This window comes from Callospermophilus lateralis, chromosome 3 (assembly GCF_048772815.1).
Source record: "Callospermophilus lateralis isolate mCalLat2 chromosome 3, mCalLat2.hap1, whole genome shotgun sequence".
In the NCBI taxonomy this organism is placed as follows: Eukaryota; Metazoa; Chordata; class Mammalia; order Rodentia; family Sciuridae; genus Callospermophilus; species Callospermophilus lateralis.
This window is the reverse complement of record NC_135307.1, coordinates 23,199,770-23,218,659: the sequence shown is the minus strand read 5'-3', so window position 1 is coordinate 23,218,659 and position 18,890 is coordinate 23,199,770. Positions and strand designations below refer to the sequence as shown.

Genomic DNA, 18,890 nt, shown 5'->3' with positions numbered 1-18,890 from the left:
ACCAGCAAACAGAAAAGCAGGAAACCAGCGCTTAATGGAGACTAAAGTTTGATGCTGATTATAATTCCCCACCCCCCTTGGGGCTGCTGACTAAGCACTCTTCATTCTTTCTCCTTTCTCTTCTCTCTGTTTCCCTGACCATTACCACTTAGGAAACAACCAGAATCCACAACTATTTTTCCTAATCTAGGCCCCAAGGTATATATAGCCTGACTGAGATGTAGCAGTAGTTTACAGCATCTCTATAACAAAGGTGTTGCTTTATTTTAGAATAAACCTTGACCTTTTGGTTAGAGCCAAAGTCTTCAAACACCTACTCTAAGGCATGGAACAGCAGCGGGTAGAAAAGAAAATAGCTCCAGAAACCAGAGACACAGGATGGTAGAGTTGGCCAAAGGCTAGGTAGTACCTGAGGCTCTTCGGAGGAAATTTCTCAAGAGGGAAGGAGAAAGTATACCCTGCTCAAAGACAAAGCTGTCCTGAGTGCATACTCTGGTTCCTGTATGTCCAGTTTACAGTCTGGTTGATAGACTAAGCAATAAGAGTAGATACAAAACAATATGAAGTAAAAAAATTCATCATAAAGATGCTAAATTAATCTGTAAAGATGCCTCAGAAAAGCCAGATTCAAGCAAACATTGCAATATCAATTTGGTTTATGAAGAAAGCCAAAAAATTCTGAAAACATGTGGAACAGGCCTCAGTGGGAAGACTCATTGCCCACACTCTTCTAAACTCTATTGTGTTCCTGAACATTGGATATAGGAGAGAAACAGGTTTGGTAGTAATGGTGACATTTTTATACTATAGTATGTTGTATGCAATATGCAAATACCTGAGAACCAGAATAGCTATCAGTGCTGTTAACTCTATGGGAGGTTTAGTAGTGTGTATATTTGCTTTTCAATTATAACTGGAAAGTCACAACTTTAAAACATGACTCTACAGAAAAATCATCTTAATGGTTCCTACCTTCACTTCTTACTTACTTGGTCTCAAAATGAGTGGCATACTCGGATCATCTTCTAACACACTAGCCAACTGGTTGCTAATAAATCTCTGCTTTTAATTAGGCAAGGGGAATCGAAAGCAATAAGGAAGAAAACTTGGTGTTAGTACCACAGGAGCAGTGATAATCACAGTGATTCTCACAGCAAAACACATACTGTGGTCTTCATAAACTTAGAAGAGAGATTTTTCACCCTGTCTGGGCCTCTATGCCCTCCAACATTCACAAACAGATAACTCTGGGCTCTTCTTACATGTCATAAAGTTCAGGTATGCCTTCTTAGAACATTATTTTTTAGCTGTTGTTCACTGCTGCTCCAAAAACCTAGATATGTTAGGTACAGGTTACTCTTTAAACATTATTTTTTAGCTGTTGTTCACTGCTGCTCCAAAAACCTAGATATGTTAGGTACAGGTTACTCTTTAAAGAGAATACCTAAGTTGCTTGCCCGGAGGTGCCAAGAATGAACCTGCACTGCATTTGCAGAGACACCTGGGCACAGGCCAAACATCCACATGTGTCATTTGCAGAGACACCTGGGCACAGGCCAAACATCCACATGTGTCACAATTTCTGGTTTGGGAAATTCCTACTGCAGTTTCCTATTTCACTCTCTTATACTATAAACCCTCTTAATGCAGTATCTTTACATTCATAATTGGGAGGTAATTCTTCATGGCTATAAAGAGGGCTGTCTCAAATATCTACAATATTTGAATGAAATTAACTTTACACATAACCTTATCTTGCCTACAACATTTTTCTTGAGTTCTTCCCAGGTATTAATTTTTTGACTAGGTCAGGAACCAGAGGCAGCAGTTTATTCCTTCACATGCCAGTTGCAATCTGTGGCTTGTCTTTAGAATAAACACTAAAAACACAGGGGTCTGTTAACAATGCGGCATTTGATTACTCTGAGTTACCCTCTCATCCACAGCAATCGGGTACAAGATCTTGGCATCAGCCCTGCACAGAAAACCTCCTCCATTTGCCTTCCCTTCAAGGAATTCTCAACACACTACACAAAGATATCTGTTTTCTCTCTCAAATACCACATGATCCCACATTGAATATCAGACATTTCTCTCCCCTGAGCACCACAGGCCTCCGCCTGTGGTATCTTAATCAATACTTCCAAGTTCACTTGCATTTCATTAGAACAACTAATCTTTTAACACTTTTCAAACTCCAGCTCTGACATCTCTTATTCTACATTGAAATCTTTGAACAGGTTTTGTTAGCTTGTTTTGTTTTGAACAAAATGTCATTTTGGTTTATTTTAAAGCTCTGGTAAGAATTAAGCTACATTTCAATTAGAGTTGCCCATGTATTAAAATGCCCACAATCCTTAACACTTTTTCTTCCTCAAAACCTAATTGGTAAGCGAAGTAGCTTTTTCCCCCTGTAGGACCAAAAGGGTAAGTTATACCAATCAAAGGTAATTATCTGTTAAGTTTTGTTCCAAGGCAGGCTATCAGGTTACAAGTTCTAATAACCTCACTGGAAAAAGACATTTCTTTGTTTTGGGACCACCAAGAACTAACCAAGCAAATCAAACACCTTCAAACCTTGCAGAAACTCTCCTGTCCAAACACGATAAAAAAGAAAAGCCAACAATAAAGCAAATAAAGTGAATGAAGCAGTCCTGCAGCTGGAAGCCCTTACCATTGGGAGCACAGGACCCTGGAGATTCCTCTCTGGGGCTCCTCCTGGCGTGGGGTGGTGGCCAGGGGTCCAAGATGTGGGTACGGGTGGAGGTGTGCTCCTTGCATGCTTGAACAGGGCTCCCCGCCGTCTGCCTGCCTGGCTGCCACTCAGTGTTGTCTGGGTGGGAAGGGCCAAGATGAAAAAAAAATGTGCAGGTTACTCACTGGCCTTCCCGGGCAGACACACCCAGGAGGAGGGAGAGGCCAGGCGCAGACAGGGAGAGTCTTCAGAGGCTGTGCCTGAGATCTGCTTCTGATTCCTTTTGTTATTACTTCCTGAACTTTAAGCTCTCTCTGCCCAGGCACTGAAGGGAAGCAGGTAACACTTGGGTGATTATTTTCAACTGTAAAATGCAAAAGTTACTTTGAAAAGGTAATGTTTTATCACACACATCTTTAAATTTAAACCTGAAAACTGCTTTTGTTGTGTTAGAGAATTAACACTGACATTCACAGGAGAGTGATTGGTTACCCTGGGGTGGAGGCCTGGAAGAGCCTGGAGGGAGCAAACCTGGATGACATTTCAGAAAGCTTTTCTAGAGTCTAACTTTTTTAGACTCAACTTTAGAGAAACAGGATTCTCAATAATCTCCCAGAGTCTGTGAACTTTGCCTTGGACCAAAGACACATTCTTGAAAAAGGAATCTGTAAATGGAGATGTCAGAAATGGACATGGGAAAAGCTAGAATTTGCTACCTGACAGTCTGGCCATAGATAAAACCTGAAATGAAGGCTTCCATAAATGAAGGGGTGCTTTAGTAATTTTCCTGCTTGGGTAAGCATGTGTATTCATGAACACAGGCAGCAGCAGTAACATGAGGTAGATGAAGCTGAGGATGAAGAGCAGGCAGCAAATACTAGTGCCCTGTATAGACCAGACACTTACCTCATTTAATCCTAAAATGCCTTTATGAGGGAGGTATTATTCTTCACCTGTGAGGACACTGACACCCAGAAGTCGGGCAACTGGGCTTATGAGACCCAGGGAATAGAAGACCTGGGATTTGGACCCAGGTTTGCCTGAATTCAAGAACCAGGAATATTTCCCACCATTTCTAAACAAACCAACACCTTTCCTCCACTTGCAGTTGACCTAAGGCCTGGTCACCTTTCCTAAAATTTCTATAGCTTTTCCAAAACTGTTAATGCCATATGACAGAATTTCATGGGATAGTAGTAAGTGTAATAAAAGTAAAAAAAAAAAAAAACAAAAACAAAAAAAAACAAGCCTAGATTCTCTTCTGTAGCCATTCATAACCTTTAATGAACTAAAATATATTTTGATCTTCCAATCTTGGGGACTTAGTATGCTATGTATCTTTTTCCAAAGTTTATTTTCTTCTTCTTCTTCTTTTTTTTTTTGTTTGACAGGAAGGCATCTTTTGAGAGTTTGGAAAATAGCATATTACAGAATTATAGAGATGGGTTATTAAACTTTTCTTCCCCTTTAAAAAAAAAAGTTAAATTTATAAAAATTATTTATAAAAAATTCAAATAGTATATAAGAGCATAAAATAAAAAGTAAAAATCTCTCCATTTTTCCTAACAACCAGTCCCCATTCCCCAGAGGAACCCACTGTTAGTGATTTCTTCTGTATCTGGTTCAGACATTTTTATGCATATAAAGCATATGTGATTACCCTTTTTAAAATAACATACCCAGGATTAAAGTATACCCATGATATGCTATTTGGCACTTTTGAAAACTTAATGACATATTTGAGATTTTCCATATAAGCATATAGAATTGCTTTTGGCAAGTTAGAGCCAAGAAAATTAAAGGTAGTCCTAAAATAATGGAGTTACTGCTTTATAAAAGGTTCCCCTACTTGGGTCATTGTAAGTTTCATGACTCAGGGTGGAAATGCATGGCTCTCATTCCAGCTCTAGTTGTGGAATGTCTGCACTTAATGCTCACATACAGAAGGCAGAGGACACTATGGCCTCCTCACGGGTCATCGGGAAGCTCTGTAGCAATGGTGTTAATAATGCCACAATCTCAGCCAACACTTACTGAGCACTCTGTGCCAGGCACTTTTTGTAATGTTTTCTATGTATTGACCTATTACACCTTACTTATCCTCAACAATTCAATGAAGCTGGTGCTGTTTTTCCCCATTTTACAGAGTGAGGGAACTTTTTAAAAGCATGTATCCAGTACACACCAAAGGTTGCTGTTTTTATGAAGTAAGCATAGCACTAGCAACCCTGATCTTTGCCACAGTGTGGTCCTCCAAGCAGCACTATAAAGTGGATCCCATTTTCCCTGAGAAACAATGTTGTAATTGGGGTTCTGTTCTAAGACCTCACTTTGGATTCCTATAAATTCTAGCCAGGATCAATAAAATCTTTTAAAAACAGATACAATTATTCTCATAATCATATGAAATAGTAAAATGATATTTCACAACAGAGATTTGGAGAAGCTTGTACAACCCTTCCTTTTTACTGATGAAAGAAATAATATCCAAGATTACAATATCTAAGATTATGTGGGTCTTCTCTAAGTCAGTAATGAAATAATTCTAAAATGTGCATACATTTGACACCTTATTACATAAGGGACTCTAACACACATCCTATCATATACATAGAACATATTATATCACAAATTTGAAGTATTTTTAATGTACAAATTAGAACAAGAAATACATATTCAACTAGATATAGCTTTCCTGCCTGTCTCCACAGAATTTTAAAAGGTCATTAAAAGAAATGATTTGACTGATTCATTTCTCAGAAAAACTGTCCATGAATAACATGAATCAATACCTTCTTATTTTTTCAATGAATTTTCCTATGAAAACCAGAGGACTTCAAAATAAGCCTACCAGACTTCATCCCCTAATATAGATAGGTAAGCATCTCCAGTGGTTTGGGAAAGCACTCAGGACCTCAGTTTGCTTTGCAGCACATTGCATTGACCTGATCCTCTGCTGGATTCTATTTCTCCCTCTTTCTCTCTCTCTTTTTTTTCCTCCCTACCTACCTTCCTAAGTAAAGAAAGTCTTGCAAGTGTAGTAAATTACAGAGGGGCAAACATAGAGCACAGAGGAAAGAAGGGTAACTTATACTGCTTTAACCCATTTTGTCCTATAATCTCAGATATGGAACACCTATAAAACTTTAGTATATTTTATATATATATATATATATATATATATATATATATATATATATTTAGTATGCCATATATATGTATACACACATATAAGAATGTAACTATAGTATAGTATAATATTAACATAATATCTATAAGTTCTAGACTATGATTTCTACCCACTGTCAATTTTATTAAAATATTCTCAGAATTGAAATCTTGGGACTAAATGGGTTAAGATGATTACAAGTGAGAAGACACCATGTATTTTGCTCTAAGAGTTGAAAAAAAGAGAGAGAGAAACTAATATCTTCTCTTCTCCCACTTTGACTCCCAACACAATATTAGATTATACTTTCAGCACAGTGCCTAGAATAATGTGTAGAAACTTGTTGACTAGTTAGGTATTTGTTCCTCTAAATCTGAATAATCTTCATGTTCAATGGGATCACCACTAACAAGCTATGAGTTGTTTCTTATCAATTACATGTGATGGTTAAATGTCTATCCTGAAAGAAATCTACATGTGGAATAAATAGTATAGCCTGTGCTAAAATAGGCAACATTTAAAAGACATAAATGCTTGTTTTGGCTGCTCTATAGTCACTAGTGAGGAAAAAACAGCAAACATATAATGAAGATGAAGATAACATTGGAACTCCAGTTCTGCTACCTATGCTCTGGTCAAGTTACATGGAGGAGTTCCAGATTCCTGGTCTCAGGTGAGCAAAATATTACTGACTCATAAGGCTCTGATTGAAGGTGAGCTGAAAGACACGTAAGACATCTTGCACACTGCAGAATACTGCTCAAGTGTTGGGTCCTAACCATCACTGTTTCTGGTGCTCCGATGGTGACAGTGGAGATGATAGTTGCTTCCAGAGAGGAACCGAGTTGCTTCTGTTGTTCTTGACTCCACAGCACATGTTCTACTTGGCTGATGTTTTCAGAGTAGGTCCATCAGAACACTAACTAGCTAGTGAGCACAATTCAACTGGGAAATGGGACCAGTGTGTTTTCCTGTGAACACTGACCTTTTCCTCCATTCCTCTCGTATTATCAGAACTTCTGAACTACTTCCTTTTAGAATACATACAAAACTTTTTTTTTTTAACTTTTGGCTACGGAAAATTTCAAATGTACATAAAAGTCGAGAAAAATGTGCAGCAAACCCTCACATATCACCAGTATCAATGATTATTAATTTATTCAAAGCTTGCTTTACTTGTATCCATACTCATTTTGGATTATTTTGAAGCAACTTCTCAGTATTATTCTTATTTCATCCACAAATATTTCTGCATGTTTCTCTAAAAGACATGTATCCTAATTTTAAACAGAATCAAAATATTATTACATCTAAAAATGAACTATAACTACTTCATATTATCAAATATCCATGAGCATTAAATTCCTCTAAATGTCTCCAAGATTTATTTGCACTTCAAGTAGATTCTGCAATTAGTTGACAGGTATTGTCTTTTTAAATCTGAAATTTCTTCTTCCATCTTTATTTTTCCCTTGCAATTTATTTGCTAAGGAACCTGCTGCTTTGCCATATAGATTATCCCTAAATCCACATTTTGCTGATGCATGATTAACATGTTCCTTTGTTCCCTATATTTCCTGTCACTTCATAATTAGTTCTAGAGACTTTTATCAAATTCAGATTTGACTTTTGGATTGCCTAGTTAGTTGATAGTCTTGTATACTGCCATCAGGAGCAAGCGATACTTAATTAGCTCTGGGTTTTGTGTGCTCTACAACCACTGAGAATCAGTGTTCAGTGGTGCTTCACAGGAGTTGGAAAACAGTGATTTTCTTCCATTACTTCCTCATTTGTAAACTGGGATACTATTACTATTTAAAAATGAAAGATATTTTCCAATTCTGATTTTAGCTATGACAAGTTGTTCCCTCTATCTACATACATCATTAATATCTATTATACTGTTTGCTCTATCTACATACATCCTTAATATCATATCTTTTGGTATAAAGATATTAATGATGTATGTATACATCATTTTGGTATAATAATATAATTTACATGGATATTAGATAATAGAAACCTTCAAATGGTGGAGAAGGACTAGTCCATGCCACATCATTCAAGTTCACTGATTTTACTACTTGTGAGCTCTATGACTTTGGTCAAGGCTTTTAATCTTACTCTCAGTTTTCTTATCCATAAAATGGGGGTAATAATGCCTACCTTTTAACTTTTGTGAAAATTCAAGAAAAAATATGTAAAGAGCATGTTTCAGGCTCAAAAAAATAGATGCTCAATAAACTAAAGTTACTAGTCGGACTAGTTGCTCAATAAATGTTATCAAATAAGTAAAGGGGGATCATTGGTTTTACCTTGTTTCAAGCCAATGATGGTTTTTTGGTTCTTTTGTTTTGTTTTGGTACTAGGGATTGAATTCAGGGATACTCAACCTCTGAGCCACATCCCCAGCCCTATTTTGTATTTTATTTAGAGACAGGGTCTCACTGAGTTGCTTAGCACCTTGCTGTTGCTGAGGCTGGCTTTGAACTTGTGATCCTCCTGCCTCAGCCTCCCCTCCCACTGAGATTACAGGCATGTGCCATCATGCCTGGTCTATTGATGGTTTTAATATTTCAAAATGCTGGGCATATAAAAGTGAACATCATCACTATTAATGAATTTATATTTAATTGGATGTAGAGAGAGAAAAGCACATTATCTGCTCCCAGGTTCAATTACTGCAGCTGGCTAATTTGCAAATACGTAGTGTTGGTAACCCATGGGATCAGGGCAAGAGGGTGGAGCAAGATCAACTCAACTGTATCATTAGATATTGAGAGGACATCAATGTTCTCTAAAAGAAAAATGAATTAGTATTTGCTATGACCTCTGACTTAGCCTGAGTTGCATAAAGGAATCACCTAGTGTGCCATTGCTTAGATAGATGACACCTAAAAGTTCATGTGTTGAAGGCTTGGTCTCCAGAATGGCACCACTGGGAGGTAGTACAGTGGTAGGATCTAGTAGGAGGCCTTTAAATCATTGAGGCATGCCCTTGAAGGGGATCTTGGGACCCTGGGCCCCACTTCTTTTTTCTTTTTTGCTTCCTGGCCCTGAGAAAAATTGTTCTGCACTGACACATATTCCCACCATCATGTACTACCTTATACAGGCTCAAAGCAACAGGGTCAACTATCATGAAGTGGAAATTCTAAAACTGAGCCAAAATAAACCTTTTCTCTTTATAAGTTGACTATCTCAGAAATTTCATGATAGTGACTGAAAGCTAACTAGCACACCTAGTATAGTAGCTTGAAATGAGTCCCCCAAAAGACAGGTTGAAGTCCTAACTCCCAGAACCTATTAATGTGACCTTATTTGGAAACAGGGTCTTTACTGATATAATCAAGTTAAGGTCATACAGGATTAGAGCGGGCCCTAAGTCTAATCACTGGTTTCCTTTACAATAAGAGACATAAAGACATATAGGAAAGATGGTCATGTGAAGATGGAGCAGAGAATGGAGTTATGTCACCAAAAGTCAAGGAGTGCCAAGGATTGCCAACAACCACCTGATATCTTACTGAATGTTGATTTTGGATATTGAGTCTTTAGGACTAAGAGAATAAATTTCTGTTGCTTCAAGTCACGCAGTTTGTGGTACGTTGTTAAAAAAGCTCTAGGAAATGAAAACATCCAGTGAACTTAGACCAAAAGTATGGCTCAATCAGTCTACCTGTGGATTGAACTGTTTAGTGGGAAAGGGAGAAGGGGTGGGGGAAATCCTAGACAGGGAAACCTGAATCAGCTTTAATCTGTCTTACTCACCTGGGCCCACGATCAACTTCAAAGCTGTACAAGTACCAACAGGAAAGCCTGTTCTACCTGAAAAGCAGGTGGGCAAAAGCCTCAGAACTTGTTGGCACTGACACCTTGCGGATGAGAAGGCTTTCTGTGGAGTTAAGCAGCTTTCATCTTCTTTCAAGTGAGAAAAGGGGAGCATTAACATGTCAGGCCTGGCAGGGGGAGCATTCTATCCTAGGCATCTTCTGCTCTGCCCTCATTGTATCTCAGAAAGGTTCTGTGGTCTAATGGAAACATCTACAGACTGTGAAGCAAGATGCTCCTAAGTGCTCCCCTGGTTACTTACTGACTACACTGAGCTTCAGCACATCACCACCCCCCCAGCACTGTGAGAAGCATTCAACACAATAATGCAGTCAAGAATTTAGCATGTGAGTGGTGCTGGATTGGCGCCTTTGACAAAGCCACTGTCTGGATATGTGCAAGAGTAAGTAGTAGTGGTGGACATTCACATTCACTGAATACCTTTTGTGTGCCAGGCACTGAGCTGAACACTGAAGAGACTAGGAATGAGCTTCAGTCTTTAACAAATGATGTATATTAGGACTGTGGGATTAGAGATACTGGGTTTCTCTCACTCTTTTTCCTCTTAAAGTGTCTTTGAATGCTATAATAAGGTTTTATAATTATAATGAAATGTTTTAAAATTAAAACATAATTTTTTAAGTGTGAAAAGCTGTCCATGTATTCATTAAAAATACATATTTTTTATAACATTGCTCAATCATTCAGTGAGACAGAGCATTGGGTACTGAGGGGGTCAGAGTCCACATTCAAATTTACTCTCACCAACAAGGAACTCTAACACTAGGTCAGTAGCACATGATTTAGTCAGTACTTAATTAGTGGCTAAAACTATGGCTAGTTTTATTTTCCCAGCTTAGCTCCCCCAGAACAGGAATTGCCTCCTTTTACCATCTGTTAATGCCTACTCCAAAGTCCACCAATGCTCCAGGATTAGCTGGCTCTACATATAGGACTGTGCAATAGAATTCTTTCCACCTTTCTGGAAAACTAGACATAACAAGCAGCCTAATGATTATGTTAGGGCAAGGAAGGAACTGGAAGAGGCTGGTAAGACTTCTTAACATTTGCGATCTGCTTAGTCGTTTCCTATTGGTTCCTCTCCAAGGGTGCTATCAAGACAGGGCAAAGCATGCAGGCAGATCTAAGAAATCCAGCTGTGAGTCAAAAGCACCTGGAACATAGGTGTGTGTGTGTGTGTGTGTGTGTGTGTGTGTGTGTGTGTGTACTGGCGTGTGACAACACCTCATGGCTAAAGCAACTAAATCTTTTCATACACAGAGATTAAAAATCAGCCTTTCTCAGTGGCTTCTAGAATTTATTCTACTTGCTTCATGACTGCCACAGATGTTTTGGGTACTTGCTGGTAGCAAGTACCAAGGAGATTTCAGTCCCATCAGTCTTTGGAAATGTGGATGCGAGTATTATGTGCTAAGTTCTTTGACTTTGCTCTTTCATTTATTCCATTCGGGCCCTACAAGATAGTACTTGACTGGCTGGCAGACTGCCTAGAAAAGACGTAACCAAGACTGGGTCCCGTGTCCAGGTGACTCCAGCATGGCCTCTCTGTATTACCATAGCCTGACACTATTGAGAGGGAGAGGAGAAAGCCACAGAAAGCATCAAGCAAAATTGTTAATTTACTGCCCACCAATATAAACAAAGAAATTCAACCAGAGACCTTCAAATCACTCCACAAAGATGATTTCTATGTTTAAATCCAGTCAAGGACGGGGGAGGTGGGGGGGGAGAGAACTACACTGAAACTGCTGAACTGTGGTTAAAAGCTTCATTTTTTCTTCTCTCCAAGCAAAGCAGCTAATTGAGGTTAGAGCCATAGAAACCAAACAAAAGGCTCCAAGGAGCCTACACATCCTGGCCTAACTGCTGCCAGCCACTGTGGGAAGGGCACGTGCACCCCTCCCCCTTTCTTTACAGTTTAATGAAGATCTGGCCTGTCATCTTCCCAGGAAACAAATTCCACAGCTGACTGAGAGGGACTGATTTCTAAAGAGAGTGGATCCTCCTTTAATGCCAGAAGACGGCAATAAAATGGGTCATAAACATATTTACTGGGTTATAACCCTCTAGAGTAGACAATCGGGTTTTTCCCAGGCTCAGGGAAGTCCTCAATGTCATCGCTGAGGAGGGATGGAAATGTCTGTGGAAGTCACGGCTCCCTGATCAGGTCAGGTCCTTCTCCCTGGCCTGGCATATTCACCTAATAATGATGAGTGTATCCAGCATGCTTTGCAGGTTTGGAAGAATTCTGAAAAAAAAGTCACATTCATACTCTAAAATGTCCAAGATTCTAGCATACAAATGACATTAAAAGATATAATTACCTCATGTAAGTCATAAACAAGTAATATTTTTGAATACAGCAAAGAAAAACTAACCATTTTCTTGTTAGACTAATACTCTTAAAAAACTCTCTTTGGGAGATTGGGATTCTGGGGAGTATTCATCATTACTTCAACATTAAAAATATTTTACTGTCTAAATCACCTGGATTATATTAAACCTCCCTAAGTTTCTTGAACATTTCATCATCTTCTACAACCTGTTTTCTTTATAAAATGAAGTTCATAAATAGACTGTGGGACTGAGGATGTTTAGCTGTTTTCTAAGAGGGAAGACATAATTATCATATGGAAAAAAGACTGAATTTGTTTTTTATGAATCCAAGAAAATGATGATAATAATAACTACAATAATTGTTATTTCATTGGAAGAACTGATATCCATTAAATACATTTATTATATCAATAATTATTCTAAAAGCTCTAAATACATTTTTATTATATCTTTACAACGATCCCAAGAAATCATTACTCCTTCTGTTATGATTTTGTACATGAAGAAACTAAAGCTCAAAATAGTTAAGAGTTTTATGCTAAGTGTCAGATATCTAGTAGGGAGGGAAACCAGTGTTCAACTCAAGCAGGTAGTGGTCAAGTTAGGAGATGAGAATGGTAACATCAAGTAACATCAAGCTTCACCTGGGACATAAACCTATCATAGCCCTGATGATGCTGAGTTCCTTGCCTATTGTAATGAGCTACTTGGTTGGCATCAACATGGTTTTCTGGCTTTAAACACATTCTATAGTTACATTTTTTCACCTTAGCCATTCAAAAATCAGAGGAGGGATCACCTGTCATGACAGGTGATATTCAGATCTCTGTGTAAAGATTTAGGTTTGTACACCTGTTTTAAAACTGCTTCCCTTTCTTTCTTGGAAGCAGAGGGATATAAATGTCTTTACAAAGTTTTTCCTCTAAAACCAAGAAGCGCATGAGTGAGAGAGATACGACATATGATTACCACACAGCTCACATGATTCTTAAGCAAACCCCAATCCAAATGGGTGTCAAGGTTTAGCATTGCAATGAGGCCAGATGTGACTGTCATACTAAAAAGCCAAGTGGGATTCCAACCAGCCTTTTCTAGGTCCCTGTGTCACTAGCAGGGCCTTATTAATTGGCCAAATCCAATACCCTCTTCCTCTCTGCTTGAAGTACTGAGTCTAAGAACCTCCATAAAGGAGAAGTAAAATATTAAGACTGATTGAAAGACTGTTCATTTTGTCTATCTTAACTGATTTTTCCTGTTCTTTACTTAATATTAGGACACAATTTAAGTCCCACCATACACTTTGAAGTTTTCGAAACAGAGGAAGTAGATAATGTACTAAAAGTTTGCCATCCAGTCTTGAATCATTAAGAGATGATAATCCTTCCAGATGTGATGGTGCATACCTGTTATCCCAGCAACTCAGGAGGCTGAGGTAGGAGGATAACAAGTTGGAGACTAGCCTCAGCAATTGAGCAAGACATTGTCTTAAAATAAAAAAGGGATGGGAATGTAGCTCAGTGCTAAAGTATCTCTAGGTTCAATCCCCAGTTTGTAAGAGAGACACAGAGAGACAGAGAGAGAGAGAGAGAGAGGGAGAGAGAGAGAGAGAGAGAGACAAAGACAGAGAGAATATATCTTAGCTAAGCTTCTAAAATCTCTAAAACAGTGACAACAGCCTCCTCCCAATATTCTGGAGGCCAAGCAAGCACTTCACATTGTCCTCTTTCTCTATTTCCAGTTCTTAGCCAATTGTCTCAAAAACATCCATTCTGGGCACCTGGGGAAAAAAAAGGAATGTGTCCTTTTATAGGGGCTTGAATACTTTGCTTGTAGTTACCTCTACAATTAAGATGAACAAAGAACCCCTGACAGCCTTAAGGCAAAAACAAGGCAGAAGGAAGCCTGGGAGATGGCAAGGTGGGTGGGCAAGAAATGTTCTACAGTAGCCAGGCATCCATCACACTGACCAAGAAATTCTTCAAGACACTCTGTGTAGTCATGGGAAGAGGAAAAAGAAGAGAGAAAGAACAAGAAAGAAGAAAAGGTAGGGGGCTTCTCACTCTAGAGACAGCCTGCATTCTCCATTGAATGTATACCTACCTTCCTAAATAAACCTGTCTATGCCTTTGTCAGCTTGTGCTGAAATTCTCTTTCAGCACATATGCTAAGAACTCCACTGGTTCAGAGCTGAGCCCCCGCTCTCCTCTGGGAACTCTTGGAACGTCTCAGGAGACATCTCTTCTCATGTGATATCTCTTGGAGCCCACCATGGTACATCAGAGGCATCAACTTTGTTTAAAACAATTACATGCTAAGAGGATAGCAACATAAGCATTTCAACCCATCCCTGCAACTGAGACCAGTGTCTTTTTAAAGAAGGACGAGACTTTTGATTCTTAACTAGGCAAAATCATGGCCTCTTGCCAGTCTGAAGCAGCCATAGAAGATGGATCTTCACCCCTCACCAACCCTTAAGATTAAGGGATCAAAGTCTCAGGTGGGGGGGCGGAGAATAAAATGGGATTTAGAATAAAGAGCGAGAAATACTGAATCTTAAAGGAAATGCCCACAAGCCATTAAGATGGAAGAAAGCACAGTTGTAAATCTTGAGCAACATGTCCTTGGCCCATGCCCTTGAAAAATGAGGGAAATACACAAGCACAGGGAAAACTAAAACTGGCACAGAATTATGCAGTTCTACTCTAGCTCCAGTCCTGCCCCTGATGCAGCCTTTCTTTAAATATTGGACTCCCCAGCCCAAGACAGGACTGCTTCTCACTCTTGAGATTGCCTACATTCTCCCTAAATAATACCCCTCTGCCTAAGCCTTTGGGAGAAAAAAAGGAAGAAGTGGGTGGGGGGAGGTGGAGGAGTGGAGAAAGAAAAGTTAGGGGAAGAAGTCTTAGTATAAGCTTTAATTAAGAACTTCTCAAGAAAGGAGCAAAGTTCTTGAACAGGCAATAGGACTAATTTAAGATCTTTTGTTTTTTGAGTAGAGCCCAGCAGCCCAGAGGTTATGAGTGTCTGGTAGTTAGGATTAAAAACTGAACAAAGGAGTATGGCAATAGGTCAAGGAATCAAATTCTAAGGCCATTGGTACAAATGCTGAAAGAGAAAAAGCCCTTCAGGTCTAGGCTGAGTCAGACGCCAAAAAGCCAGATTACTAAGAAAGACATTCTAGGTGAAAATGAGACTCAAAGCTTGGCATACTATAGAATAGTAGAGAAAGGGTAATTTCAAGTAATACCTGCAACTGTTAATGGTTGTGGTTGATAAGTTTCCTTGACATTTCATACCTCATTTAATTTCTCAATAAAACCTGTGATGTAGTTAGGCAGAGTGGAATCACTGACCATCACATTCCAGATGAAGAAACAGGCTTGGAGGGGATGCGTAACTTCCCAAGGGCAGACTGCTGTTGAGTGGGAGAGTGAAGCCTATTGTCAACAGGGTTTAAAAGATACAAGGTGGTTCAGACTGGAGTGAGTGAATGAATGCAAGCCAAAGCAAAGGGGTTTTACTGCAAATGAGTGACCAGCAACAAAATGAGGGAGAAGATGGGTTGAGAAAAGGGTAGGGACTATAGCAGGGCAGGAAAGAAGGTGGCTGTGGGAGAAATAGTAAAAACCTTCCAAAGTTCCTTGTCCTAGTTGCAAGGTTCTAACTGGAATATTAAATTGTGAAGAGACAATGTTTGCAAAAGTATCTAAAGTGATTAGGAACTAAAGTTGAGTTATATAAACCATGGGAAATTTGTTCTTCACAGTTGACCTGTCTTCCAGTCAAGTATTTTCTGTATACTATTATGAACAATGTGTTTGAGGCAATTGAACAATAAATCAGACACTGATACTGTTTTTCTCCTCTAGGAATATCTCATAGATTACAGTATGATGTGATAGTGAATATTCACTAATTTTCCAAATGATTACTGAGCATCTCATATGTGTCAGGCACTAGAGATAGGCCAATGGAAGCAGAAAGTCTCCGTACACATTGAGTTCACAAGGGCAAGACAGACAATCAGAAACAAACAATGTCAAGGAGGTTAAATGCAATGGAGAAAAAACAAAGGAGAGTAAAGAAGTAGAGAATAAATAGCCACACATTCTGATGGACAGAGGTGAAGCATTATGTACTGAGAACAAGAATATAAGAAGCTGCTTGGTCTTTTCCTATTCTTTATGGGGCTATGATAAGAAATCAAGGCCAGCTCCCTGGAGTGATAGTTTTTGAGCTGAACCCTGACTGAGGGATAGCATTTGGAGCCACAGCAAGGAATACTGTACACCAAAGTCCAAAGGGAGGATGTGGGCATGGGAAACAAAAGAGTTTGGTTTGAATGGAGAACACATTTGACAGTGGGAAGTGGTTGAAAAAGGGCAGAAGGAAAGAAAACCTAATTTCTGAATATCTACCAGGCATATATACTAGGTACTTTATATTATCTCACTTAAGAAATAGTCATCCCCAAATACTCCATTTTACAGGTGAGAAATTGAGACTAGGAAAAGTTAAACCTCAGAGTGAGACATGAATGTCAGAGTAAGAAGATCAGAGTTTAGGCAGAGGAAGTCATTGTAGGCTTACCAACATAGCAGGGATATGGCCAGAGATGTGCTGTGCTGGGATTAGCCTGCCATACAGTGAAAATTGCAGTTTCAGGGGCCAGGGACCAGCAAAAGGCAATGAAGACCTCTCAACCACAAATGAACCACCTTGTTTGTCCTGTATTCTCAAGCCCCCAGGACAGAATGCTTGGTCTATATTAAGTGGCCAGTACTTGATTAATAGTCTATCCAATTTAAAGTTCAAAGCCAAGAAAAGCACAGCTCCTGCTCAGTCTAGTCCCTTTTTTTTTTTTTTTTTTTTTTGTGATAGGGTTAAGTAGGAGATATTCTAGGCTGTTCTTTCTGGCCTGTCCAATACAGTTTGATCATTTTTATTTTTAGCTTTTTCAGATTATACAGCAAAGTATCAAGAAGAAATGATTTACCTATTACTTAAACATTGAAAAGTTACTTTCATTTTTGTTTTTGTCTTTAAATAAGATAAAACACTGTGCCATAACAATATGATGGAATTCTACTCATCAATAGAAAGGAATGGATTATTGATAAAATAACATCAATGAGATGCTCAATAATTGTGTTCAGTAAAAAAAAAAGTCAGATAAATTAGAGAACCTACTTTATGATTCCATTTATATAAAATTCTTGAAAATGTAAACTAATTTGTAGTGACAGAAAGCAGATAGTAGGTACTTGGGGAGGGATTACCGACAAGAGGAAAGGATCACAAATAGACAAAGCAACTCGTGTGAGAGTGTGTGTGTGTGTGTGTGTGTGTGTGTGTGTGTGTGTCTATGCTCATTATCTTGAATATAAAGATGAACTCATGTGTCAAAACTCATCAAATTGTTTCAAACCTGTGTAAAAACACAGTACTTCTATAGATCTTAAATAAAAGACTCTAATCAGGGAATTAAGCACTACAAGTTTGAATAACTTCTGTAACACAGATTTCTCATGAATATTTGCATTTTCTTTCAGGGTACAGAGCTATACCACATTTTCCAGTCTTTCTGGCAATAAGGAATGGTCAGGCCCTGACTTCTGCATTCATGCTTCCTACCCACCACTCAAATTGAGGAAGCTTTTGAAAAGAGTCCAGATGCAGGTTCACAGAACATGTGTGTAAGCATGTAAAGCTATACACTAAGCTAAAAACTGTTAAATGAAGAATGTCCTATCCTCTTTGATCTACATGTGTTCTTGACAACCCAGAGGCTGAATAGAATTCTGAATTCTTTAGAATCCTTGGAGTTCACCCAGAAACATCACAGTGCAAGGAGAAGTGGTTCCTGGTCTGGGTGCTAGAAATTGGGCATGAGGACATGTGAAAACAGAAAGACACCAGAGAAGAGTCCCAGCCGGGGTCTGAGGGTGGCAGATATGTGGGGCAGTAATGGATGGCTCTGACATAGAAGAGGGAGCACATGGATATTTGTGCTGGGAGGGACACTTCCACTTTCATTTCAGTGACTACAAAGCAAGTCACATGGCAAAGCCTGATGTCAACGGAGCAAGAATATCATTCTATTTTAAGAGGGGGGGTCTATGTCACAGGAAAGGATTGAGAATATTTTTACCAGTATATAAACTTCATTGCTTAATAACCAGGACTGAGGTTTTAAGAAGGACAGAGTCCAAGAGCTGAAAATAAAAATTGCAATTGATTGCTTTAGAAATGCATTGAAATGCCATAGTGCCTTGCACATGGCAAACACTCAATGAAAGGTGAGGGAACTGGAATGAATTCTCCAAGGTGGAAAATGCTCCTCAATTCCAACATCCTGTGGGAAGAGGAAAATAATGAGGCAAAAGAAAAGGCGGTAAGTCTCTACGGATCATTCCAGCTCAAACTGATATGTTGCTGGAGGCAACAAATTTGTGCAAACAAATCAGTCCTGAGGAGGGGAGGAAAGACTGCACAAGCAAGCAGATCTAGGGTGCTCCCTTCTCCACCTAGCCCTCCTTCCTCTGCCCTCCCCTTCCTTCCAACTCTTCTCAGAAAAGCTTCTGGATCCAGTTCTGCTGCAAAATGCCAGAGATACCAGCTATTTCACAAAGCATGTTGGGTGAAACCACCCTGAGTCATGAGAACTGAAAGAATAAAAGAAACCACCCTTTGGTAAAGATGGTTTATAAAAAAACTAGGCAAGGGCATAAAAGAAAACTTTCTCAATAGATTTAGCTGTTTTCCTGCAACTTTCAAAAAATTTCTTTCCACTAAGTCCTGGCTTCAAAATATGAAAAATTCTGAAAAGCACATTAT

The 18,890-nt window shown here is 38.9% G+C and overlaps 1 protein-coding gene across 3 annotated transcripts in view; it reads right to left on the bottom strand.

Annotated features, from left to right (window-relative positions):
* Nucleotides 1-18,890, bottom strand: part of Ston2 (stonin 2) — a 153,169-nt gene that overhangs the window by 76,643 nt on the left and 57,636 nt on the right. Inside the window, exon 6 of one of the 3 annotated variants that reach the window (XM_076849788.2) lies at nt 2,675-2,833. The exons of the other annotated variants lie outside the window; for them this stretch is intronic. Within the exon in view, the coding sequence (XP_076705903.2) occupies nt 2,675-2,833 (159 nt within the window). The remainder of the gene's footprint in view (nt 1-2,674; nt 2,834-18,890) is intronic. 3 annotated transcript variants of the gene reach the window in all.